At 45.6% G+C, this 26,735-nt stretch overlaps 1 protein-coding gene across 3 annotated transcripts in view; it reads right to left on the reverse strand.

The window, feature by feature from the left end:
* MME (membrane metalloendopeptidase) overlaps window positions 1–26,735 on the reverse strand; it is an 82,039-nt gene that overhangs the window by 47,037 nt on the left and 8,267 nt on the right. For all 3 annotated transcript variants that reach the window (XM_081301717.1, XM_081301719.1, XM_081301718.1), the window contains exons 4-7: window positions 1,983–2,144; window positions 1,107–1,187; window positions 912–1,007; window positions 681–799 (exon numbers count right to left, since the gene is read on the reverse strand). In XM_081301717.1, the coding sequence (XP_081157843.1) occupies window positions 681–799; window positions 912–1,007; window positions 1,107–1,187; window positions 1,983–2,144 (458 nt within the window). The remainder of the gene's footprint in view (window positions 1–680; window positions 800–911; window positions 1,008–1,106; window positions 1,188–1,982; window positions 2,145–26,735) is intronic.

Here is a 26,735-nt window from a genome sequence, read left to right on the forward strand (position 1 = left end):
CTCGGGCACATCAGAGCCCTTACGGGTTCAAGTGAGAACCCCAGGAGGCACACAGGGGTTCAGAGGCACATCAACCAGTACAAGAAAAACCCACCTCAAAGGAATGTTATAGAAATAGCCAAAAGGCACCTCCACATGAAGGGCCCTGCTCCTTCCTCTTTTAGGCAACTCCTAAAATGAATAGTATCCCTCTTAACAATCCAATAAAGCCATTTAAAAAGAATAACATTTCGTTTACTTGAGAAAAAAAGTACAGATATTCTTCAGTGAGAACCAAAAGTGTGTTCACAGTCTACATTGTTTTTGAAAGCAATGAGGCATTTTTGGCTTCCAGACCTGCACTGTGTATGTAAACCAAAGCATGCTCTTTCCATGAAACATGCAAAGAAATCAGGGGCTCTTCTCAGTGGGAGGAGCCTGGGGCCTCCTCTGTCATTTTATGAAGGGAGAGGTATTTAAAACAGGTAGCAGAAGTGAGAGGTGAATGTTGGAAACATGGCATTAAAAAATACTTTCCAAATTCCAACGCCAGCTGTCAGTGACAGTGTGAATTTCTGACCCCTATGTAGAGGCAGTCAAAACGAGAACACACAGCATTTCTAAATACTAATAACAACAGTGCACCTGGAAGTTTTATTGCAATTTAAAGATAACTCTGGCTGTCTGCTACACAAACTTACATGAATTATATGGTGTGTGGAGTTCTTATCATCAGTGCCAATAAAAAAATTAATGAGGACTTTTTTCCCATATTTAGAATTCAATTGTGCAATAGATTTCTCAGCTGTCCAAGATGCACCTAAAGCAACGAAAAGAGAAACATATCTTTAGATGCTTTAGTTCATTAATGACATCATAATAGATTTCATGTGGAAATTGTTTGTTTAAAGAAAGAAGGAAAATGGCCTTACCGTATGTTTGTTCCCAGTTTTCTGTTGCTACGGGCCACCCATAAATATCTGGTAACAGTTTGAGCAGAGGCTGCCCACCTCTCCTATCAATAGCAGCTTTTGAAAACAATGAAAATTAATTCAATGTGAAGTCTATGCATATTTTGGCACCAATAATTGCACACTCTTAATGAAATCAAAAGGAAGGGCACTTACTCTCATTGACACAAGACCTGTACAACGTTTTGGCTTTCTGCACTGCGACTATATCTTCGGGTTTGGGCTCCTGGAGGACATCTGAAACAGGGCATGTGATAAAATGCATCAATATAATTGCTCATTTGCAGGTGTAATCCATGTTTTAAACACTGGTTTAGTAAGAAAACTCGCTGTCCTCTCTCCCCATCCCAAACCCTATGGGAAAAACCAAAAACCTGTGTCATTGTCCTTAGCACAGAACTGGGGGGTTAGTTCCATGATTCAAGTCTTTTAAAAGGAAACAAAATAAGAACACAGGGGAATTTAGAATGTAATATGGATAGTCCTTTGGATGGCTGGAATATAATAACCTTCGTGTGATTGTACTTTCACTATTTCAAATAAATCAGATGACTTGTTCTACTTGTTTGAATATTAAAAAATAACAATTTTTTTTTCTACAAAGTCACTTCCAGAAGAGGAGAGAACAGAGGCTAGGGATAGTAGGGAGTAGCTTGGCCTTTCTCAATTTCTCAGGGGAGACAAAGCTTAGTAATGTCCTATAGCAACTTTAACACAGAGCTAGGGTCGGGAGGCTATGGAAGGTTTTCAGTGGCAATCCTTTAATTGTTTTTCCTTTGGTAAAATGCATCCAGATACCATTTCTAGGGTTGAAGGAGTTTTATCATGAGCGTACCTACAAATGAAAGCAGAACACTAAGAGATGCCAAAACATCCATTCCAGTGTGGGCAGCCTGCACAGTGGCTCAGGGGTGGCCCAGGAGCCTGGAGGAATTACCAACTCGGATGTTTTGTGACGCTCACAGCTTTATCTTAAAAAAAACAGATACCTGAAGAGCGATTCCTTGATGCACCAGCACAGTGGCCACTAACCTTTGAGAATAACTTCCAGCTCATCTCTTAAAATGTCAAAGTTGCTGTACCGGGAACTGGTCTCAGGAATGACGTTGCGCTTCAACCAGCCACCACAGGCGTATTTGAAAAAGTCTGTACAAGGCTCAGCTGTGGCATCCATGTTCTGGATCAGTCGAGCAGCTGCAAGACCAGGGATAGGGCGAGAGAGGAGGGGTGTGGATGAGGAAGAAGGTGACACCTGGCTCCTTCTATGATCCCATTAATGGGACTGCTGCTCCTCTTCCACAACTGTCACCTCTGGTGGCTTGGTGAAGGACCCCTAATCACAGTCCTCTATCCCTTGACTGTAGTTGGCTTGTTTTATTCTTGAGCCGACTGGGTCTTCCCACCCTGAGTCTCCCAACAGCCTTCCCCCAAATAACTGAATTTCCTGCTAGTTGCTATTTGTGAAGAATAAAGAACACAAGTTGTCTCTGCTCTGACTCTCTGGGCCTGGAGATAACACAATCCCATTCCGTGCTGCAATAATGTTCAGGGACCTGCTCTGCAAGGTGCTGTGACTGCTGAAATGTCTCTGAGACTCTACGGGACGTAGGGTGGCTCCTGGATTTTTATCATTTTAGTGAGGCTCTGAAGCCAGTTATTACTCTTTGGATCTTGTTTACGAAATTTTTGCAATTCAAATGTGCATCCCCGCTTCGCCTATGTTTATGTAGAGCCTGTCACATGAAATTGGCTGTGAGCTTGTTAGCTTTTCTCGTGTCCACTCTTTTATCTCTGGGAACTTTGATGAAAATGCAAATCCCTCAACACGGAGCCTCCATGGTGTGCAAGACACTGACTGCTATGTGTGGCCGTGGGTGGACAGATGTGAGAAATGAAAAGCACCGTCACCAGAGATGAGAACGTGGTCCCGTGCCCGAGATGCCTCCTCCTCGAGGACAGGACACCCTCCTACGGCCCCCCTCACTTTCTTTCCCATAATAACTTGAACTGTTTTGCAATGAAAACAAAAGAGCAATTGAGAATTCATGGGTATCAAGAGAATATAAGCTCTCGAATGAGCTTTTGAAAGTACTTTGCTTTCTGAATCAATTAATTAATTAAAAACTTCAAACAACTGCTGAGCCGTGTGGATTTTTCAACTTGGTTGGCAAATCTGTTTTCCAGCTGAGCCACAAACCCCCACTTCTAACCTCCCTTTGGACCCATCCGCTTGTTGACCTCAGGCTCTGGCTCCTGAACACCAAGCCCAGGCTGCCCCTAAGCCAGCCTCTCCCACTACGATGCTTTGGTGGGCAGCAGGATCGTTATCACAGCCTCCCTGTGTGAGATTCTGGGTAAAATGCCCTTGAATTGTTCCAAATTCCTTAGCTCTTTCTAGGACCTCTCCTCCTGTGATCAAGGTCAACCTAGTTCACATCTTCACTCCTTTTTGACTAAAAGTCACCTAACTCTTCATTTTGACAGTCCTGGAGGCCCCCTCCTATCATTTACACATCCCGGTTATCTTTCGTACATTACCAAAGGACCCTTCTGCACTGGCCACAACCTCACTCAAAATGTCAACAGCTTGTCATTTCCCAAGTTAAACTACAAGTTCTTTAACTTGACCTCCAAACCTTTACCAGGAAGATCACCTTTCCTTTTTCCCTCTCAGCACTTCTACTCAAACTTATGCTCAGCGATGAGCCTGCGCAGTGTGCCACCAACTCTCCTGTGTGTCCCCAACCCTGTGCCTTTGCTTCCATCCCCTCACCCATGTCTTCAACCTCTCTCCCATTCTCTCCAAATTCCACCCAGCATTCCAGGTCCAGCTCATGGCCCGACTCTTCCCAAAGCTTCCATGACTCTACCCTACAAGAAACACCCGCCTCCCACCCCCACTCCTCCACCTTTCACGCTTAGATGAGGTCACTTTTCCAACGTGGACACCTGCTCTGTCTCCCAGCTATTCTGGGGATACCACCAGTCTCTCTGTACACCTGTCCCCTAGCTCTCAGGCAATAGGGCAGGATTATGTTTATGTGCAACCGCCCCCAGAGCCCTCCTCTCCCTCTCCCTGTCCCCTCCCCTCTTCCCAGGTCAGGTCAGGTCTTGCTCATGGTCTGCAGACTTCCTCCCATCCCCACCCTGTATACTCATTCCCAGGTTCTACCTGCACCTTTCACCCAGGCTGTGGCCCTGGCCTCTCCCACCCAGCACACCGCACCCACAGGCTGGTTGATGTTCTCGGAACAGGGGCAGCCTGTCTCTTCCACTCCGCAGCTTTCAGTGTGGACCTTTTACATTCACAATAAAAATCCAGATTCCATGCATATTCAAACCCCAGTAGGCCTAAGGAAGCTTCTCTGAGCTTCCTCACGTGAGCTGTCTGTCCCAATTAAATGAATGTATTCAACTTCTGCCAAGAAACACCTTATCATTTTTTGTTCTGTAATTTTGACCCTGTTGCCTGAGGCCCACCCCTGCTGATATATCTTTTTATATTTCTTCACCTTTTGAAATTTTAGGCACCTTCGGGTCAAATCATTCCGCTCCACAAAAGACCTCCCTTACCCACCCATCTCGGCTGGCACCAGTCTCAGGTTTGGGTGCCAATTCCTCATCTCCTCCCCAGACACATCCCCGGCTCTCTCACCCACCCTGACACTGGGCTCAACCAAGATCTGGCCAAGAAAACTCTCAGGCAAAAGTTAGGAAATGGATCTGAAAAAGGCAGAGAGAAAAAGAATTCCCTGAGACTGAAGGAAATAAAGATATGAAGATGGAGAAAGAGGAACCAAAGACCCTGAATCCAGAGGACCTCCATGTACAGGAGAAATCAGAAAACCAAGCCTGAAAGGTTGGCTAACTGAGGGTCTTGGAAGAATACATCTCAGCAACTTTATACTGCCCCTCTTTAAAAAAATTTAATTGAATGCTGCAAAGGCCACTGCCATTTGGGGAGAACTTCTGTTTCCTCCCTCTCTCTGGGGAAATGGGTGGCTTTATGTCATAACATCACAGAGCCGATTACTCCCAGGAGAGCAGAGAGCAGGCAGGACAACGAGGACAGTGACCAGCAGATCCCGCTGGTGTCTGGAAACACATCAGCCTTTCCAGCTGGGCAGGGACTGCAGCCCCATGCTCAGGTTCAAAGTCACTGTCCCCCCAGCTCTGCACCTCCTGCCCCTCCCACAAGGAAAAGGGACGGCCTCTCCTCTTGCGTCAGAGTCCCTCCCAGGTTTCCTAGTGCAGTTAAACTCTTTGCACATGTGTGTGCGACATGCCCAATAGGCCTCCTCCAGACAGTGTGTTTGGGACAGGCAGAGACCAGGGACAAGCATTCAGTGATCCCTTCTGAGCAGAGCACATCTGAACATGGGTGCTCCCGTCACTTCAAAGTCAGCCCCATTCTGATGGGTATTTGGGGGCCCTGGGCCAAAGCAGGTCACAGGCTAGCACTTTCAAGCTAGGGCTTTGATCGAGCTTCCTTTAATCTCTTATCACGGGCTGGATTCTCGTTTTGCACCTTACACTCCGGACCTCCTCTGTGCTGACTTTTCTTTGAAGTCAGCGGTAGACACACTCGTGGGTAGAAGGGCCGTAGGAAACAGACGGCACAACTGTCAAACTGGTCGTAATTGTTTTTGTGCTTCGCACTTTGTTTTGAATTCCTCAGCCTCTCCACACAGCCACACCTGGGCTCTTCAGATGTTTCCTTATCTGTGGGTTTCTAACTTCTGGGTAAACAAATGTGGTTTCAAACCAAACAGAGTCATGCAGCTTAATGAGTAAATGTAAAAAATGACATCTCAAGGCAAACACATTGACAGAGAGCATTGTGGGGCAGGTAAAGTGAAAGTAAGCTATAACTTTTAAAACCCTATATGAAAGCACCAAAGGCTAGAAGGATATAGACCAAGGTATTTACAGCGGTTATATCTAGGTGGTGGGATTATGGGTAGGTTTAATTTGTATTATTGCTTATCTTTATTTTCCAATTTGTATTAGATGAACGCGCACTGCTTTTGCGACAAAGGAAAAGAAAGTTTATTTTTAATTTAAGAAAACAGCCCCATAAAGACAAGCAAACTAATCTCCTATTAATAATGAGCTTATTTCCTACAAATGACAATTCTGAATGTTCCAGGCTGATAACAAATGACACGCCATTTTTTTTAAACTAATCTTCTTGTAACATTCTCCCAACTTATTTGACTATAAGAATTTAAAACAAGCTCGGCCTCCGTCTGGGAAGTTATTAATTACCGGAGTCCTTACGGAGGGAATGTGTGTGTGCGCGTCTGGAGATGCTGAGTAAGCTGTGAAAACGTTCATGTGCTTAAGTCAGACAGACCTCTTGTGAATCCCAGGGCTCCACCACTTCTGAGTTACACAAGTGACGTAATTTTCTCAGGACCAAGCAGCTAGTAAGTGATGGAACCCAGGGCCTGCATTTGGGAGTGTGGCGCTAAGCCCAGGTCTCTCCTCTGCACCAGACATACAAGGACGAGCCTGCCAGGGTCTCTTCACTCCTTTCCCATCACTGGACCCCCCAGACCTATTCTTTACTTCCTCTCCTCTGGGTCACTCAGAAGCCCTGGCTTCCCTCTTTCCTTTATGTCCTCTCAATACCAGCAACTCACGCTGGGACAGAGGCAGGAGAAAGCACCAGGGCCTGGTGGCCAGTGGGGTGAGCAGACAGGGAAGTAGCAGGTGGTCACTGCTAGGCACATCAAAGAACACCCCTTCTGGAGGTGGCACCAGCAGCACCCCTGCCTGATCTGTCCTGATGGCATGTTGGACTAAGCAGAGTGAAAAACCTCGGAAGGCACTTTGGGCAGTGCTTTTCAATCCTGGCTCGACACGTGTGTGTGCCATCGGAGAAGTCTTTTAAATACACAGATGCACAGGATCCCTCCCGATGGGTTCAGTGGGAGTCTTGGAGGTGGTCCAGGCATTCTGTCAAGGTCTCCTGAGTGGCTCTAATACGCAGCCAGGGAGCCACCAGATTAGACAACAGAAAAACACGGACTTGAGGATCCAATACTAGAAAAGTGAAGATGGTCCCACACGGAAGAGGATCAGAAATATCTCCACCTGCACATGCAAATGGTCTCAGCAGGGAAAAGCCTCCCTCCCATCTTTCATGAACTTGAGTCTTGAGCAGGGCTCTTGAACCCCTATGCCACACCCTCCCAAGAACCATAAGGACCAACAGCCCTGTGTTTGGGAAGATTAAAGTAACACAAGCCACATTGTGTTCAGAATCACTTCTCTCCTCTGATGGCAAAGAGACATTCTTGTTGACATCTCAGGAGGTTCCTTGGCCTCTTAGAAGAAATCCGTGGCACTCCATTCCTCCAGGCTGCCATACCTGCTTAGATATGGTGTGGGGACACTGAAAGCCTGCCACATGCTCACCTCAAGAAGAAACAGGACCAGGGTGCAGTTCAGGGATAGAGTCCTTGTCTGGCATGCTCGAGGCCCTGGGAAAAGGGCAATCCTTGGCCTGCCTTTGAGTGCCAATGGCCCCAAGCCAAGAGGTCCCCTTTTCCTTGAATAACCTGCTTTTCAACAGTACCAACAGTTTGCCAACAGAAAATGAGATTTGGGCACTGCATACAACAACTATTTCAATGTTTATACACAAACATTTCCTGGAGACCAGTTTTCTGGTCGTGTGTGTGTGTGTTGTGTGCATTTTAAAAGAAAGTTCTGTATCTGTCAGGTGCTTCTGGGGAAATGTGGTTTACACAGGGGAAACTTGAAATCAGTGACTGCCACAGCAGCAAACAAATGCTTGATCCCAGGGTGGCAGAGGACTCTGTACTGTGGTGCTTTTTTTTATGACGTTTGTCTTTTAAATTTGATCCTCACTTCAGAGGTATTCGATGGCTCTCCATAGAAATGAGTTCTCACCAGACTTACAAAACAAACACGGGCAATTGTTCACAAGAATTTTGTTCTGTAGAATCATTAACAATGAAATCATTGAGAACCGAACCATGGAATGCTGGGGAAAGGCAAGTTAGGTGCCCGTCAGCCTCTGGTCACCACACTGATTAATACGTAAGCTTTTTTATGTGCTTCTGATTAAAGGTTCCTCGTTTTATGTATGTTGTTGATTCACTAACATCAAACTCACGTCAGAGCACCTGACGTGCTGAATGAGGCTTCGCTAACACATGGATTTTCTCCTCATGGGTTTTTGAGGAGCGCTTCAACATCATGTGGACCATTCTGAACAGTGAACTCACAAAAATGAGAAAAACGTGGCATGAACTGCCCAACAGAAAGGATCCTTGTTTACAGTCTCCTTGTTTGGCCTCCGCTGTGAACGTGCATATACGAAGACCCCAAAACGTCTCCAATCGCCACACGTCTGCGTATGACCGTGGATGAGGCTGGGCTGTTGCTTCTTGGGTTACAGACAGATTTTAGTGAGGGAGTAAATTAGCCAACTTGGAACTCACACATGATGAGGACGTGTCCCTTTCTTCTTGGAGACAAACATAGAAAATGGTCAACAGCATTGAGTGGGAGTTGGATGCATGCCATACCTTCCCTAATCGCTGTATTTTAACCTCGTTGTCATCATGTATTAGACACACTTTTCACACATTAGGAATCTATTTACAGCCCATGAACCAAATACACGCCTCTGTCACCATGGTGAAGTGTCTTAGGGGACCATCTCCTTCTGTGTGAAAGGAAGGTTTAGGAGGTTTAGGGAGCTGGGCCTGAGCAAAAGTGCCTTCAGCTTGTTCTCTCCAAATTATCCAAGACTTGGCTCCCTGACCCCAAACACATGACATTGTAATTTCATTACCTTAAAGTAATTACAACCAGCTTGATTTATGAATATTCCAGAAGATATCAGAAATGCTGACCATCCTGCAAAAGCGTTCTCTGGTGAGCATCTCAGAACTCTCAGAAACCAACCTTCCCTCTTAAATGTGTGCTTTATTAATGGACACCAAGCTTGATGTCATTTACTTGGCCACTCTTGACAACTTACAAGTCTCCTTTGACAACACTCTGCAAGTGCTGCTGACCTCCTCCTGTTGCCCTTCTCCTCCCACCATTCCCACCAAAATTAAGGCCAAGAGAGAACCCAAGGAACTTGTGATGTACACAACAGGCACCAAGGACTCCATGTGAAAGCCAGCAATGGGGATCGAGAATCTGGGGGACCATTTCTGGAGAGAAAATAAAGGGAAATTAGGGAGTGCGTGGACTCTAGGATGAGTAAAGACCAGAGGGCCTTCACGACAAGGATTCTTTATGGATTCTTCCACAACCCACTCTTAATTCAAACTCCTCCATAAACCACAGATCAGGTTCAGGGTAAACCGGGGCCATCATAAACTTACTGAACTGGTCAGCATCAAGAGAAGCCTTCACATACAACCATTCAGAAACCACCCGTAGGCCTGGGAGAAGTCTCCAAGCACACAAAGTTTACTCTGTACAGCTGCGCCCTCAAATAAGGAGACCAATTTTTGGTGTTCTGGCTTGAAGAGCAATTGTTTTATAACTGTACTTAATGTCTAGAAGCTTCTTGATTTACAGTAGGATTGCATCCTGGTAAACCCATTGGAAGCTGAAATTATCATCAGTCACAAATGACCTAACATGCCCAGCCTACAGAACACCACAGTCCAGTCACACAGGACACCACACAGCACTGGTGTGTCATGGAACACTGGGAGCTCTGGCTGGCTGCCACACCTAGCATCTCAAGGGTGTTGCCTGCAAAAAGATCAAGATCCAAACTTCCAAGTATGGTTTCTGATGAATGCTTATTGCTTTTTCAGCATCCAAAAGTCAAAAAGATCATAATTTGAGCTATTGTAAGTAGGGACCATCAGTAAACACATGAGGAATTACTGTCAACATACAATGCATGGGCTGGGGATGTGGCTCAGGCGGTAGCGCGCTCGCCTGGCATGCGTGCAGCCCGGGTTCGATCCTCAGCACCACATACCAACAAAGATGTTGTGTCCGCCGAGAACTAAGAAATAAATATTAAAAATTCTCTCTCTCTCTCTCTCTCTCTCTCTCTCTCTCTCTCTCTCCTCTCTCACTCTCTCTTAAAAAAAAAAAAAAAAAAAAAAACATACAATGCAATACACAAGCACAGGCACAGCCTGGAACCGTGAACCTGGAATCCATCTGCTATCAGATTTGCAAATAGAAAATGAACAGCAGGATTTCCCTCGGGTTTAGACAAAGATGCCTGAATGTATAAATAATAATAATAGAAGTCAATATGTACCAAGCTTTTACCAAGTGTTCATATCATGCTGGGCATGTTGTAAATACTTCAATATTCATTTCCATCTAACCCTGAATGGTAAATGCATTTCGGTGCATAGTCAGTTTTGAGATCTAGAAGTCAATGAGCGATCTGTCTGCAAGGTCACACAGTGGGTCAGTGCAGAGCTGGGGTTTGAATCAAGTAGCCTTGAGGCCAGAGGCTAGGCTCCAACTACCATGCCAAATTGCTGCTTTAGTTCTAATCATTGCTTTTCTTTAAAACTGTTCCATAGGATAGGAACCATTACCCCAACTTAAAGGAAATCTAGGCACAGGATGGTGCTAGCCCCAGGTCATCCATATGCATTTAACTGAACCTCATTCTAATCCAAAGCCAACATCTTTTCCAGTGTCCCTTTGCTGTAGCTTCAAACAACAAAGGAAACTTGGAAACTCTTCTAAGAGAGGGGGAGGATCTGGAATTAAGTCATACAGCAACCACTGTTTTTCTTGACACCCAATTAAGATTTTAATTGCCCCATAACCTGCATATAGCTATATGATTTTTTTTCACCTCATTTGGCCCTGGATTTTAGAACTCTCAAGTCTAATGGACCCACAATAATAATCTTAGTCATCTCTCCCCAAGTCAGTGGAATCCTTCAGGCTTATCTCATAGCCCATTTCAATGAATGGCTCACAGCCAAGAGAAGGCTGGCAATAATTTGTCAGCAGGGACTCCTCCAAAATTCACAACCAAAACATATTCTGCTAATACACGAAGCCCTGGAACAGAGTTACAGTTAAATCAAAGATGATTTAAGTTGGAAAATAATTTTTATTTTTCAGGTCCAATCTGCAGTTTGAATCCTAAAAGGTTTGCTGACAAAAAACTATTAAGAGAGTATATGGTAAATACAATATATGACTTAAAATAAATGATTGGCTGTGGATAGGTCTCAGTGGTTGAGTGCCCCTGAGTGCAACCCCTGGTACCAAAAAAATTAAATTAAAATGATTGGGCCTGTTCACTTAATGACCCTCTTGGGGTGGATCCCAAGCTCCTTGGACACTGGCAGATGTCTCTGAAGAGGAAGTGATGAGATTATATGCCCTCGTAACTCCTGTTTTGACAGGTTGGTTTGGACCACGTTGTTGGTCAAGAGTGATTAGCAGACTTCAATAATAGGCGATGTCTGAGGGTAACTCAGAGTGTTCTGCTTGTGCTTGGGCTGTGGTCAGGGACACAAGCTAGGTTCACGGTGCCTCTAGAACGCTCCTCAAGTGAAGCCAGATGAGCACTGTTAAATTTAGAACCCGTTAATAAGCCACATGATGGTGACACAAGATGGTATCTGGCTCCACCTTTTTATATTTCTTACTGAGTAAATAGCTTTTTTCCATCACAGAAGACCCAGAGGATTATGTTAAATCATTGCCTTTTCCAAAAGACTCTCTCCTTGCCAAGCATAAAAAGACTGGACTTTTCATTTTATCTCCACCAAAATTTTTGAGTACCTCTAATACCCGACACTATTTGGAGCTAAAAAAAAAAAAAAAAAAAAAAAACAGACATACCCTTGCGCTCCCAGAGCTTGTAGTTCTAATCATGACCATTTCCTTGACAGCACACGTGAAGCCTGTGATGTGACAGGGCCTTGCTCTTCAGGGCTCTCGTCAGGCTCGGTCTCATTTTCCATTCCCAAGCTCACCCAGCGCTCAGCTGAGCAGGAGGAAGCCCCACTCTCTACACAAACGAAAGGGGAGTGGTCACCTGCACAAATGAGCTGGACATTTGTGGGTACAGGATGACCAGGGTTTGCACTGCTGTTTTTTTGAATGGAGCAACCAGAGACAGAAGAACCTTACAGGATGATGGTCACTGAAAACAGCAACACTTGGCTAAACAAAGGTGTCCAAGAGAACACAGGGCTCCCTCGAAGAGACGCAGAGATGAGAACCAGAGTTGGAAAAGAATAACCAGACCAGCAGAGACTCGAGTCTCAGGGAGCCCACGATTCTTACCCAGGGAAGAAATGAACAAGTAGCTAACTCTCCCTGAAACAGGAAAACGGTGTGAAAAGAGAAACACCGAGAAACGGTCACCTCAGTAACCCAGTTCTAGCTTAAGAGGGTAGATTAGGAAGGTGAATCGGACAACAGAGAACCACCCAGACTTTCCTGCTTGCAAAGGAGCCAGATGTGACAGAAAGGGGCTAAACTAGGAGCCTGGACAGAGAAATGGAGAGCTGAGAAACGGGATTTACACAAGCAGGGCAAAGCCAGACTGAAAACATATTTTTTGCTGTTCTATTTGAGTATTACTGACAAACCACCTTGCATAGGCAAGATGACTTCAAGATCAGGAACCTGTTCAGCCAGGTTTATTAATGACTTACTATGTGCCCTGTGCCCTGCTGATGGCTGGAAATGGAGCAGTGAATAAGACAGAAACAGTGACCCTCACAGCGTCTAGGCATACACGAGACACAGGGCAATTACCAACAGGGAGTTAGGGCTGCAGGTGAAGGGTGAGGCACTCTGGGCGGAGGGAGCATTCCTAGTCAGAGGCAGTGGATACAGATGAACACCTCATTCCTTCAGTCCCCAGTGAAGATCTGATGCAGAAACCGAGCTGAGTTCTAGGCAGGAAAGGCAGGCCATGACCCTGAGAAAGGAAGGGACTAAAGCAAGACTCTGTGGCTCTGTGGAAGGGGAGCGGTGGGCCGGCCTCGACCACAGGCAAAGGGCTCAGAATCCCAAGAGCCATGCTTGTCCAGGACTGGGGTGCTGAGGCTGGCCTTCATGGCCCTGTCCAGAGAAGAGGAGGAATCTGACCCTGGGAAGGAGACGTGCTCTTGCTGAGGCTATGGGAGTAGCCAGCCACCCTGGGATCCTGTCAGTGGGCATAAGGTGGAAGCAGCTTTCCTTCCCGTCTCCATGGCTCATCCTGGAGGTCATCTGTGTCACACACCTGGTCAGGTCAAATTATGCTGTCATAAGCCCGAGCTGGGGCAAGTTCTTTCCATGAATCCAGACAGGGTTCTGGGGACTGCAATTGGCAGGCTGCTGGCTGACCTTCCTGTAAGGTTCCCACATCACGGTTGACAGGCTCTAGCACGTAGTTAGGGGAAGGGATGGAGCCACAGAATGGGCTATCAGATCAGAGTGGGACACAGTTCTGAGAAGGAACTCAACATGTACTTCCAGGCAACCCACAGAATGTAAGAGCAATGGTAACTGTAAAGTAGACCCCCTGCCCCGGGCACGGACTCACGTCCCAATAGCAGGCCCAACAACTGGCTCAGAGTGGACACTTCGAAAGCATCGCTCATTCTCAATTAACCTTTCTCATAGCAATTATCACCACCAGCCATTTATAAACTAAAACCCACATGCATCAGAATCTCGGAAAGTGTTGCTCTCCCTGTTACTATCCTCCAGTGGAAAAAAAATGACTTACATTCACTTAAATTCAGATACACAGCATCTGAAAATCTTTGGACTTTTCACACTAGATTAGATTTTCTTTTGTTAAATAGACAAAAAAGAATTGATTCCTCCCTCCTCTAAGTTTTAAAAAATGAATCGATGTGGCAGCAGGTGTTGAGAACAAGCCCGACCCTGGGTTTGGGCACCTACATGTGCAACTAGATGAGCTGACCTCCTCAGAAGTGGAGGAGGTGAAAGGTCGCTCCTTCTCACAGCTGGACTCACGTGGACGGAGTGACCACAGCAGAGAGTTGGAGTCCTACTGTGGACAGACAATGAGAGGTCAGCAATGGAGGAAGCAATAGAAAGAAGCCGGAGGTGGGAGCAGCAGCGGGCAGCTGAGGGAGGGTGCTGTTGCCAGCAGAGGTGAGTGCAGACCCAGCCCACTTCAGCCCTGGCCTCTGGCAAAGGTTGTGAGGGGACAGCTGAGCTAGAGTGAGGCCCAGAAGACAGGAAAGAAAAGCAGAAACTCAGGCTCGCTCCAGAATGGGGCCAGGAGAACCTGAGGGACCAGGCAGAAATCCGACCACCAGAGACAGGTGGAGGCCGATGGCCAGGCCCAGGGCTGACTGAAAGGGACTGCCCTTGGGTCGCAGGTGGAACTTGACCACCCTGGTCAGCTCCTCAGATCCTCCTGCTTCTTCTTGCTGACATCGTGTTATCACCACAGCTGAGATGCACCAGGAAAAGGCCACTGTCCTTCCACCATTCACGCTGGCAAAGGTCCGAGTTAGTTCAAGGTGACCTTCAGGGTTTCACCGATGTCCTTCCTTTTCAGCATGTTGTCAGACCCTTGCTGTGTGCAATGTTGGGTACGGCATTTCAAGGAATGCAGCCGATTGCTCAGTGTCTACTGCCCTCTTCACGTGATTCACTCAAAGAGGATTAAAACAATTTCTCTATCACAAATACCATTACTACTATTTTGCTTTCTGGCCTCTAAGTTAGTGAAATCATTAACCGCTACATTCGTGCGTTTTGAGGGTAATGAATTAATGTTAGCTTCCAACTGGCAGAGGTATCAGAAACACCCCAATTTCATCCAGTTAATTTCATTATAGCAGAAAATTAAGTCGGAGAATTTAACAAAAGCTTTTTTTTGGTGTTTTGTTCTTTGAAAAGTATTTGTAAGGACCTGCTTGATCGCCTAGTAAGTACGTCTTATTATAAGTCTTAAGCAGTTGAGAATGTTTTAAGAATTTCTTTGAAGTTCGGGAAAGCTTTGATTAACCAAAAGAAAAAAAAAGAACCTTAAAAAGATATGGCCTTATTCACCATTTTATATGTGGTTTGCTTGTTCCTACTTAAGCATCAGGCACAGAGAGACAGACTAGCTGCAAGCTCCTGGTCACCTGACTGACTGACTTCAGTCTGGCTTCCCAGGGTAGCCTCCAGAGGGCAGGGCCCTCTGGACTGGACACTTAAACAGAAGACAGTCTGACTTCTGAAATGTGTCAGTTCTGTTTTGTTTTGTTTAAATTTGGGGAAGATCATATCTTTGAGAAATGTTTAAACAAAACATTTTAAGAACAGAACTCACTGATTCATTTTGGGTTTTTAATTAGGAAAGACAAATACAGATAAATTCATTATTAATTCTAGTTCTGTCACATTATTAATTCTAGTCCTGCAACAATACGGCAGACAGCTGGCACACATGAACAGAAAACCCTCACCCGTGGGAACGCACCTCCAGATCAGGAGGCATATCCTCTGGTTCTAGAACCTTCCTCTTGCCAGAAAACATCTACCTCCACTTAGAAGAGCATCTCCTGAAAACCAGCTCTAGAGGGAAGAATGAGGAGCCCGGATTGTGAGAAGGACAGGCAGAAGAGCACTTGTGAATTGGCTTCGGCACGAGGGCAGGGGAGTGTGAAGCCCTGAGCTGTGCATGGACGCTCCCAGCTGACTTAACCACAGTCCCTTCCCGGCAGCACTCCCAGCCTCACCCACTGTGTCCATGTCCTCTACCCTGGAGGCCTTGCTTCTGCTTACCAAGAACTCCAACCTTCCTCGAAAGCCTGACCATCTTCCAGGAATCATCAAGGATGGGTGGGTGACTACTATAGACTAGCACAGGGATTTCTTGACCCTGGGAATGCTCACGACCTTGACCTCCACCCCACGTGGATGAGGCATTTTCACAATGACAGTTCGAAGTTGTCATGGCCCAGAACAGTTCTATCTCTGAAATCTGCAGCTCGGGCAAGCCCCAGGCTGACCTTCTGATTCTCAGAACTTTATTTCATTTCTTGACTTTCCCATGCCAGCTCTTCAGCTACATTTGTTTGTTTTGTTTTGTTAAATATGTTTTAGTTGTAGATGGACACAATACCTTCATTTATTTATCGTTTTATGTGGTGCCGTAGATGTGGCAGGCAAGTGCTCTATGACTGAGCCATAGCCCCCGTCCCTCTTCAGCTGTTTTTAAATTTGCCTTTCTCCTAGCTTCGACCCAGCCTGTCCTGCGGCACCATCACTGAAACCATCATTTCAAGGAAGTGCTTCATTCCTTTGCCCCGCAGATGAATGGACCTGAATCCAGCCAGCGACCTTCCTCCCCCAGCACCAGGCTAAGACATTTAATGTTGTGCTTCATGTTAGACGGTTTGTGGTCTGTCTCCTTGTTTAGCAAAAATTCCCTGTGAGTGGGGACTTTATTGTGTGCACATCAGTATCCTCAGTGCCTAAAATAGCACCTAATAAAAAAGTATGTTAAGACGGTCTCAGTGAGCCCACTCTGTGATGGTCAACGACTTCCCCAGGACCATCAATATTCTGTTTGTGGCTCACTCCTTGGGCTGGTCCCTTCTGGTATTCATCTTCTCATTTCATTTCTCTACAAGCTCACTGCTAGGGCAGATTTTGCCTCTTACCTTCATATAGAAAACTGAAGGCGGGACCTCCATTTGACCCAGCTACCCGCTCCTCAGTACATATCCAAAGGACTTAAACTCAGCATACTACAGTGACACAGCCACATCAGTGTTTATAGTGCTCGATTCACAATAGCTAAACTATGAAACCAAATTAGGTGCCCTTCAACAGGTGAATGAAGAAAATGTGGTATATATGCACAATGGAATAATACAAACCATAAAAAAGAACGACTTTATGACTTTTGTTGGTAAATGGATGGATCTGAAGACTATCCTGCTAAGTGAAAGAAGCCAATCCCAACAAACCAAAGGTCGGATGTCCTCCTGATATATGATGCTAACACACAACAGGACGTGGGGGGCTAGAAACTCACTGGTTTAGACAAAGGGGAATGAAGGGAAGGGAGGGAGATGGAATGAATCCAACATACCTTTCCTATATGAATACACCACCTGTGTAACTCCACTTCACGAACGACCACAAAAATAGGTTCTACTCCATATATGTATGATACATCAAAATACACTCTACTGTCATGTATAACTCAAAAGAACAAATTTTTAAAAAGAGAAAAGAAAACTGAAGCAGTGGGCTAATGAACCCCTGGGCTTCCTGCCCTTCCTAACTCCAAATGTGTTTGTATTCCAACCTCTGCTGCCTGTCCCCTCTGGCACCAGGAAGCACAGGCCCTTCCTAAGAGCAATGGCCCGGGCTTCTTTCCTCTGGATATACCCTCTCTCAATGGCAATGCCCACCCATCCTCCCATCTTCTACCCGAGTCTCCCCGCTTCCAATGCTCTATGTCCAGCTGCACGGAGCCCTAGGCCACTCCAACTTTTGCCACCCCTTCCACCACGCTTGCTGACTTTCCTCCACCTTCCTGATTGCTCCTTCTCACTCTCCTTTGGAGAAGGCTTTTCCTCTCTCTCCTGTGAGGCCAGTTCAGGTCTCATCTCCATTTCCTTTCTGGAAATCTGTGCTGCACTGTCCACTGCGCTGATGCCTCCTGTGTCCTCAGCTCCAACCCTAGGTTCCCCAGCTCCGGCACATGGGCCCTTCCTGGTCCCCAACTTCAAACTGTCCCCAAGGGTGTTCTCCCCTCTGCAGCCCACCTCTTGCCTCCCCAGCACTTCCTTTGTGTTCCCCCCACCCCTGGGAGCAGCCACAGGGCTGCCGGTCTCCCACCAGATATCTGAGCCCCTCTTCCCCAGTTCTTTCTCACCATCTTCCCTAGTTACATAGAGAGCATGTCTTACGAGTTCTACCTCCTATGAGCTATTGCCCAAATCAATCCATTTCTCTCCACCCCGAATGTCACCATTCAGATCTGGGCAACCATGACCCTCGTCCGGACAAGCGCAGCAGCCTCAATTCTTAGTTACAGCTGTGACCCTTCAACAGCTCTGCTCATGTCATGCCTCGTTTAGAGCCTTCCCTTCTGTGACTTCCACTGCCACTGACAGGAGGTTCTGACGCTTTCGTGTGCCTCCAGCACCCTGCCCCTGCTCACTGCTCTGCCCACAGACTCTTCCCTGCTCACCCCTCTTTCGGCCCCCCACGCACACCCCAAGTGACCAGCTTGCAGAGCTCCTCTTGGTGCTCAGTCTGGCTGTACTCTCCCTCACAGCAGGAACCCTGGAGTGCCACTCTTTTCCTTAGGTCAGTCTTGGCCTCAACCTCACCAGGCCTGTGCCAGACGGCAAGCAAACGGGGTGGGGGGGGGTGAGCCACACCCGGAGAGGAACCCCTCAGACACTCCCTGTAACACACATTTTACTTATTTTTGACAGATTTTGGGAGAAATTGCAACCCACTGAGCTTGGCCTGTAGGACCTCTGTCCACGTTTACTTCTTCAGCCCAGAGTCTTGCCGGCCCGGTGATGCTCACACTACACATCAGCCATCAGGACCCACCTGTGGGCCCTGAGCTTGCCAAGCTTCTCACTATGTCCTGCACCAGCCTTGCACAAGCCGGTCTTTGCTCCGCTGGTCTGGAAGTCCCTGAGCACCTGTCAGAACTTGGAGGCTGATGCCTGCTCTTGGGAACAAGCCTGTCTCTGAGTGCCTATGGGACACCCTGCTCATCAAAACCAGAGGGTAACTATGTTGATTGTGTGTTATCCTGACCAGACTATCATTTTCTTGAGGTCAGAGGGTATCATAGTTCATATTCCCAGTGACTGAAAAGCATTCAATATCTAGAAGGAGTTTGATTAATGTTTTTGGAAAAATAAGTACATGAATGAGTAGATGAATGGATAAAGGAATGAGAGGAGGAGGAAGAAGCTGATCAGCAGTGTCTATGGAAACATCCGTGCCTGCACTGCATGGGAAATTCATGAGGGCACTCCAGAACTGGCTTCTCCAAGATGAGGAGAAAAATGGGTCCGGTGTCTCTCACACTCTTACTTAGAGTCATCCTGGATGCTTGGTCTGAAAGTGCACCTGTTCAAGCTATCAGCTGGCTAGCGTACCTTCTTAAAAATTGCAAATGTCCAAGTGATTCCTGTGCACTTGTCTATTTATTTACTTAAATTGCTTTCCCTCCCAATGTAACAAAGAATACTCCTTGAAAAGACAGAAATTTTGTGTGTTCAGGAAGGATAGCAGGTCTGGCAACATGGGTGTATTTTAAAAGCTTCTCAAATCACTCTAATAAGAAGTCACAGCTGAAAAATCATGATTCTTCAGAGCTTCCCCCAAATTCACTGTGCTGGTCAACTTCCTAGAGCCTTTGTTAAAAATGCAGCAGCTGATTCAGTAGGTCCTGAGAATCTGCATTTTGCAAGTTCCCACTTAATGTCCATGCAATTGGTCCCTGGAGCAAAGTGGGAGAGGCAAAGACCTAGTCACTCTCTTGCTGCTGCTTTACCTTTGTCATTTAAGGGCTAATGTCAAGGTCGGGTGGGGATGGGCACAGAGTAGCTGGACTTTCAAATCAAGGGGCGCCTGCAGGGAGGCCCGGCTGAACAGAAACGGGATTAAAGCGATCACTCCTGATTTGCTCACTTTAACTGAATCAAAGAAAATGTTAATAAAAAAAAAAAGACACATTTTTATCTAAGACTATCTAAAAGGTCCTAACACTTTCTTTAAAAAGATATAGTTTGCGTTTTGATTTTTAATAAAAGCTTTAAATAGGGATGTGGTAATTTTCATGACCTAAGATGTTGAATGAAATATTTCTATGTGTTATACCTACGGCATATCTCTGCCCCCCAAGGATAGGTAACATGGATGGGCTGAGTCTTTGATGCTTCTTTGTAATTTAATTCCAGTTTTGTAGATAAGAGAAAAATGAAATACAGAAAGCTAAAATGATTTAATTTAGATCATGTACCAAAAACACAGGATGAGGCCCAAACATATGTCCTGGGGGCTCTGATGCTAAAAGATGTTTAGTAAAAAAAGAAGCAATAAACTTTCAAAAATCCTAACTTAATTTTTTTCACAACTCTTGTATCTTCTTGAAATACAGTTACAACTTAGTCCTCCTGCACATTTATCCTGCTGGAATGTCTCTGTTCTGTTCATCTAATTGCAACCTATATTGTTCCTAAACAAGAAGTCAAAGTGGCATTATAGTGGTACATCAAATAAACTCATAGACATTAGAGGAGGAAGAACAAGGAGACAAAAATGGTAACAAATCAAGTTTACACAAATAGATCTGACCCAGCTGTCCCACTCCTGGATATTTGTCCCGAAGATCTAAAATCCACATGCTACAGTGACACAGCCACCTCAATGTTTATAGCACCAAAATTCACAATAGCCAAATTATGGAATTAAAACAGGTGTCCATCAATAGATTAATGGATTAAGAAATTGTGGCATATATATACAATGGAGTTCCACTTGGTCATCAGAAACAATGGAACTGGGGCATTTGCCAGTAATTCGGATGGAAATGGAGACTATCATGCTAAGTGAAATTAGCTAAATTCAGAAACTCAAAGGTTGAGTGTTTTCTCACATCCAGGAACTAGAATAAAATAGAGAGGAGGGAAGCATAAGATTACATAAGGAACCAGTCACATACAAATTAATAGTCAGGTGAAAGGAAGTCTAGTAGAGGAAGGAGAAGGGGAGTGGGGGAGGGTCGGAGGGAACTGAAATGGATTTCCATGTATGTATGAGTTTGTTGGGATGAACTCAACTACTTCCTATAACTATAAACTCTAATCATCATCATCACCCAACAAATTTGGGAAGCTGGGCGAGGTGGTGCACATTTGTAATCCTAGCTATGAGGGAGGCTGAGGCAGGAGGATCCTAAGTTCAAGGCCAACCTCAACAACATAGTGAGGCTGTGTCTCAAAATAAAAGATAAAGAGGGCCGGGATGTGGCTGGGTGGTGGAGTGCTTGCCTGATCATGTATGAGGCTCTGGGTTCAATTCCCAACTGCAAACAAACAAACAAACAAACAAACAAACAAATTCATTTTGCTCTTCTGTCAGTCAGGTTGAAATAAAAACATTTTGCAGCACCTGTTGGAAACACCAACCTATTTTCTGATAGTAAGCCTGTCCCTGGAGGCTGCTCTGTGTCTCAGCCAGAGGCCTGGTGTTGGTTCCAATGGCTGGTACATGTGGCCCCATCATCTCTCCTATTCTAAGTGAAATCTCAGAGAAGGCAAACCCTGACATGGTTTTAACTTCCTGGTGGAGTTTCCATAGGCTCTTCCTCAATACCATCTGGATGCAGGCATGCATCAGGTAACCACAGGGATGTGTGCTAGGAAATGCATCTTCTGGGGATCTCTGGGACCATCAGAGAGGGTGCTTGCACAAGCAAGATGCTGCAACATCACTGGGCGAGACCTTATGGGCCATAATCCTGTAGCTGTGGCCGTCACGGGCAGAACATCACTACACTGAACATGACTATGTGACCAAACAACAGGAGCTCCTCAAACCCAGAGAGTTATTTTTTTAGGAAAGGTTTACTAGACTCTGAGAACCATCTACAATCATGTGAATTTTGGAAATGGAGCTCAGTGAACCCAATAGTGAACAGCTAGCGTAAGACCAAATCAGAAGGTCACTATTTAGAACTGGACATTCGTGAGATGGGAAAAAAAGGATGCAGGTGACATTTTGTTTGGTTTTTAGCAGTTCTGAGTTGTTAACTAGAAGACTATAAAACTCCCCCAATGATTGTCACTGAAATGTATTGTCATGCCGCCATCACCATGTCCAACTTTGGGACACTCCCATCACTCCCAAACTTTCCTTTGTGCCCCTTAGCAGTCAATACCTGCCCCTCCCCCAGACCCAGGAAGCCACTATTCTGCATTCTGCTTCTATAGTTCTACCTTTTCTAGCTTCATATAAATGGAATTATACGTGTGCTCTTCTGTGCCTGGCTTATTTCACTTAGCGTGATGTTTTCAAAGTTCACACGGTTGCATGTAGATGTAATTCTGATTGTTGTGTAGCACTCTGATTCACAACTTTACCTGATTTTGTTTGTTCACCTGTTGACAGGCATTTGGGTTGTTTGAGTGGCTTGGCTCCTATGAACACTGCTATAATGAGCAATGGCTTAGAAGTCCTTGGGAGGACTTGTGTTTTCATTTCTCTCAGGTAATAGCTAGGAGTGGAATTGTAGGTAGTGTAGAAAGTCTATGCTTACTCTTTGTAAAACTTGCTAAACTCTTTTCCGAGATGGTCCTTACCATTTGAACTTGGATGTATTGAAATTTACATTCCTACCAGCAATGAATGGCGATTCTGCTTCTCCAGACTCACTAACACTGGGCTCTCTCTTCCTTCATTGTAGCCTGCGATGGCTAATTTTAGGTCCCAACTTGGCTGGGTTAATGAGAGCTGACAGGGCCTATCTCCAAGTGCATCTGAGAGGGTGTTTCTGGAAGAGACTGGCCTTTGAATCAGTGGACACAGAAGATCCACCTTCACCAATGGGTGTGGCCTCATCCAGTCTTCTGAGGCCCAACAGGACAGAAAAGTGACGAGGGCACATCCTCTGTCCTTCCTGGAGCTGGGACACCCATCTTCTGAACTTGGACATCAGAACTCCAGGTTCTTGGGCTTCTAGACTCTGGGACTCACCTCATCAGTTCCCTTGCTGCTCAGGACTTTGGACACAGACTGAGAGTCACATGGGCTTGAAGTCAGCACACCTCGGGACACCTTGGCCTCTGTAATCTTGTGAGCCAAGTCCCATAATAAACTTTGTTATATCTCTGTCTCCCCATATATAGAGAGATAGATATGGCTACTGGTTCTGTTTTTCTGGTGAACCCTAATATGTGATCCTTCCAGTGGGTGTAGGGCAAGGATTTTTTGTTTGTTTGTTTGTTTTTGTTTTGGGTACCAGGATTGAACCCAGGGGCACTTAACCACTGAGCCTTTTTATTTTCATTTCAGATAGGGGTCTTGCTATCTGAAAGGCAGGCCCAGAACTTGCAATTCTCCTGCCTCAGCCCCCGAGTCACTGGGATTACAGGTATGCATCACCACAACAGCTGGGTGAGCATGTTCTGAATAGAGAGAATGTACTTGTTTGCACTGAGTCTAGAAACAGGATCAAAATAAGAAACCACCAGCCCCATCCCTCACCTGAATTGTCTTAACAAATGAAAGTATTCAGAATCTAAGAGCTTGTGTGACTTTTCTCTCATGGTCTTTTTAATTTTATATTTATCAACTTCTCTCAAATAATCTATTAATTTTATCAATTTGAGCCTCTTATTAAATCAAAGTCTTGGTACAAAGTATCTCACTACTCCGCTGCTTCAACTACAGAGAGATCTTTCCATATATTGCTCTAAAATGTGAAGTAAAAAACCGCAGTCCTCAAGCCAGCCTGGGCTACAATTTATACACACCCTCTGTACAATCAGGTCATTTTATAGCTATAAAACAAACCTTTGAACTACAATAAGCCTACCAGGCACTGGTACTTTCTCCCCCATCAGTGCTTAATTCAATTTATCTATGTTTTCCATTCCTTGACCATGCATTAAAAAGAAAGCAACGGTGCACTTCTGCTTGGAATTTCCCCAGCAAGTAAGAAAACTCACTGTGTGTGTGTGTGTGTGTGTGTGTGTTTATCACATAGCTGACTCTCTTTCTAGGAAAAAAATTGATTGACAGATGCAAATTTTTACTGGAGAAATACTGAGGCAAGCATGCTACAAATTATCTTCAGACATGTCGGGAAGTCACCTAGAGCCACCCTTTGCCCACCATGTGGAAGTCCAGAGGTGTGTTTTGGTCATCTTCTTGCAAGAAGCCTGCGGGGCTCTTACTGCCTCAACGTCTTTTCAGGCTTAAATCACATAATGAGAGAGCTTTGTCACCTACTCTAAAGGGTGGCCACAAGGCTGGTGACACCAAGTCTGCCTGCAGCCCCTCTTGCACTGATCTGGTCTGTGCACCATTTTTCTTCCTGGAGGCCGCGGGGTGGAAATAGGCGTGAAGGGAGAGAACGTGGCCCACAGTGAGCAGGGATGCCCAGGTGCTGCTAGGAAAAGGCCAAATAGAGCCACGATACTTCATCTAGGGCACTACCAAAGTCTGGCCCTTGCAGAAATGACCAAGATATTTGGAAGATTCACTTTATTTCCATAGTCATAGCTCAAGCCACACAAAGTGGTAATTAAATCAAAATGTGAATATATTATCTCAACATGCTGAATAATCTTGCAAGTGAACAGAATGCTCCCTTTCTTTGTATTAATAATTAAATACTCATTAGAAGTTTGTTTGGTAAGTACAGAATTAAAGTAAAAGGTTTAAAGTAATGGTGTAAGGGCTACCAGAGACAATTGTACAGTGCACTGTCTGTGTGATGTACAGGTGTCCCCACTCTCTCTTAGGAACTATACCACTCCTGTAGCTTAACCTGGTTTCTCTAGACCCTGGACTGTTTAGAGCCACACTGCTAACATTCACTTCTTTAGAATCTGCCATGGTGTAGACATGGTTGGCACGTGTTCCCCGAAGGTTCATGGGTTGAACTTTAATCCCCAGGGGAGGTATTAAAAGTCTTAAAACCATGGTGCCCCGAAGCAGGGCCTTTGGGAAGTGATTGGGACTAGATAAGGTCTTCTGGGTGGACGCCCCATGAGTGAGTCCTGGTGGCTTCATAAGAAAAGGGAGAGACCAGGGCACCTACATGTGTATTCCCTGTCCTCGCCCTGTGATGCTCCGTGCCACTTCAGTACTCTGCAAGAAGGTCACTGCCAGATGGGGCCCAGAACTGTGAGTGACACAGACTTCTATTCTTTACATCGTTACTCCGTCTTGGATATTCTGTTACAGTGACACAAAGTGGACTAACAAAGTCCCTCAGTCCCTGCTGCATTTTGATGTACTGGATGCACTGAAGAAGTTGCTCCCTGTTCTTAGTAAAGCAACAGGTTTCTAGAGACTTAGTTATTTCACCCTCAGAGTTGTCTTGGGTGCTTTAGCTCCACGTTCCCATGGGAGGGAAGGCAGCCAGCCGTCTCTCGTAGACTGACTGGACCCACAGGCACAGAGTATGAAAGTCTGTGAGACTCCTGGCTTCCTTCCATGCAGCACAGAGAAGTGGTCGTGGGTACAGGTGTGGGGACCAGGCTGCTGGGTGGGGAACCTGGCTGCTTATTCACCTGTAAGAAAAGACATCAGCCTCTAGGACACATGGCTATGGTCCAGCTTCTATAAGGCCCAGAGGTCAGGAGTTCAAGAGCAGCCTGGGCCACATAGCGAGACCACAGCTCTTAAAAAAGGAAAGAAAGGAAAAAAAAAACAAGAAAAAGGAATAATAGTACCTACCTCATAGGGTCATTATGGGGATCAACTGTTACTACACGTCAGCTGCTTACGGAGGGCCCAGCACGTAAACATTCAGTCAGTGCTAGCTCTTATCATTCTACTCTGATTTTATTATAGTCTCTTAATGTTACCTCCCTATAACCTATTATTGTACTTATTCCTTGTCTTGGTCTGTTTTGTGCTCCTGAGGTTGGGCAATTTATAAAGAATAGAAATTTATTTCCTCCTCCTTCTGGAAGCTGAAAGTCTAAGATCAAGTTGCCAGTGTCTGGTGGGGGGGCCCTGCTGCATGCTCACGTAGCACGAGGAGGAAGACCGGACAGAACCAACTTCCTCCAGCAAGTCGGGAACCCAGCTCCAAATCCTGTGGCCTCATCATCCCTTACAGGACATACCTCTTAAAGGATGCGGAAACACACAAAATTTGGAGCAGACTAGCATCCTCTATTAGTCTAGTCAATGTTCCGTCCCCAGTCCTGCATATCACAAACCCCAGTTTAGTAATCACACAGCTGTCCAACAGGAAACGCTGGTGTATGTATGAATGTGCCTGTTGTAACTCCTCAAAGTCAGCCTTAAAAGAAAGGAATTGTTGGAGGAAAATAGTTCCCTCTTACTGCCGTGACAAATTACCTCAAATGTAGTGGCTTGAAGCAGGACACATTTATTGTCCTCTAATTCTGGAGGTAAGCAGTCCAAGAAGGGCCAGAAGAGCCATGCTCTGAAGGCCCTGGAGACAGCCCTGGGCCTACTCTCTGGCTTCGGGGGTCCCAGACTACACCTGCACCTTGGACCTCCGCTTCCTTTGCCCCTTCTGTAAAGCTTTCTTCTCTGATCCTCACGCTCTGCTCTCCTCCTCTTAGAAGGACCCAATTGCTCAGGATACTCTTCCCACTTCAAAAGCCTTAGCTCAATTCCTTCCTTAACAGATCTGCTGCCATCAAAGATAATGTACCCACAGGTTCCAGGAACTGACATGGACATCTTTGGAAGGCTATTTCCTTGTCTACCTCAAAAAGGAAAAAGCAGTGTAGACTTATCTGGCTCATCTATACCAGTGGCACCTGACACAGGGCACTCCACTGCCCTTAGGGGATATTTGGTAATATCTGGAGACATTTTTTTTTTTTTTTTTTTTTTTTTTGGTTTTCACATCTGGGAGAGGGATGCTGCTCTGGTGGGTAGGTCAGGAAAGCCATTAAGGATCCTACGATGTCCACACCCACAACAAAGAATTACCCATGAAACCTTCAGTTATCCATGGAACCTTCTGAGCTGGGAAGTCACAATGCAATGGACACCAGTTTGGGGATATAGGCTTACGGAGAAGTTTTATTTTAGGTCTGGTCAATCTAATGTGTTTTA

Source organism: Spermophilus citellus (genome assembly GCF_964194105.1).
Source record: "Spermophilus citellus genome assembly, chromosome: 7".
Classification (NCBI taxonomy): Eukaryota; Metazoa; Chordata; class Mammalia; order Rodentia; family Sciuridae; genus Spermophilus; species Spermophilus citellus.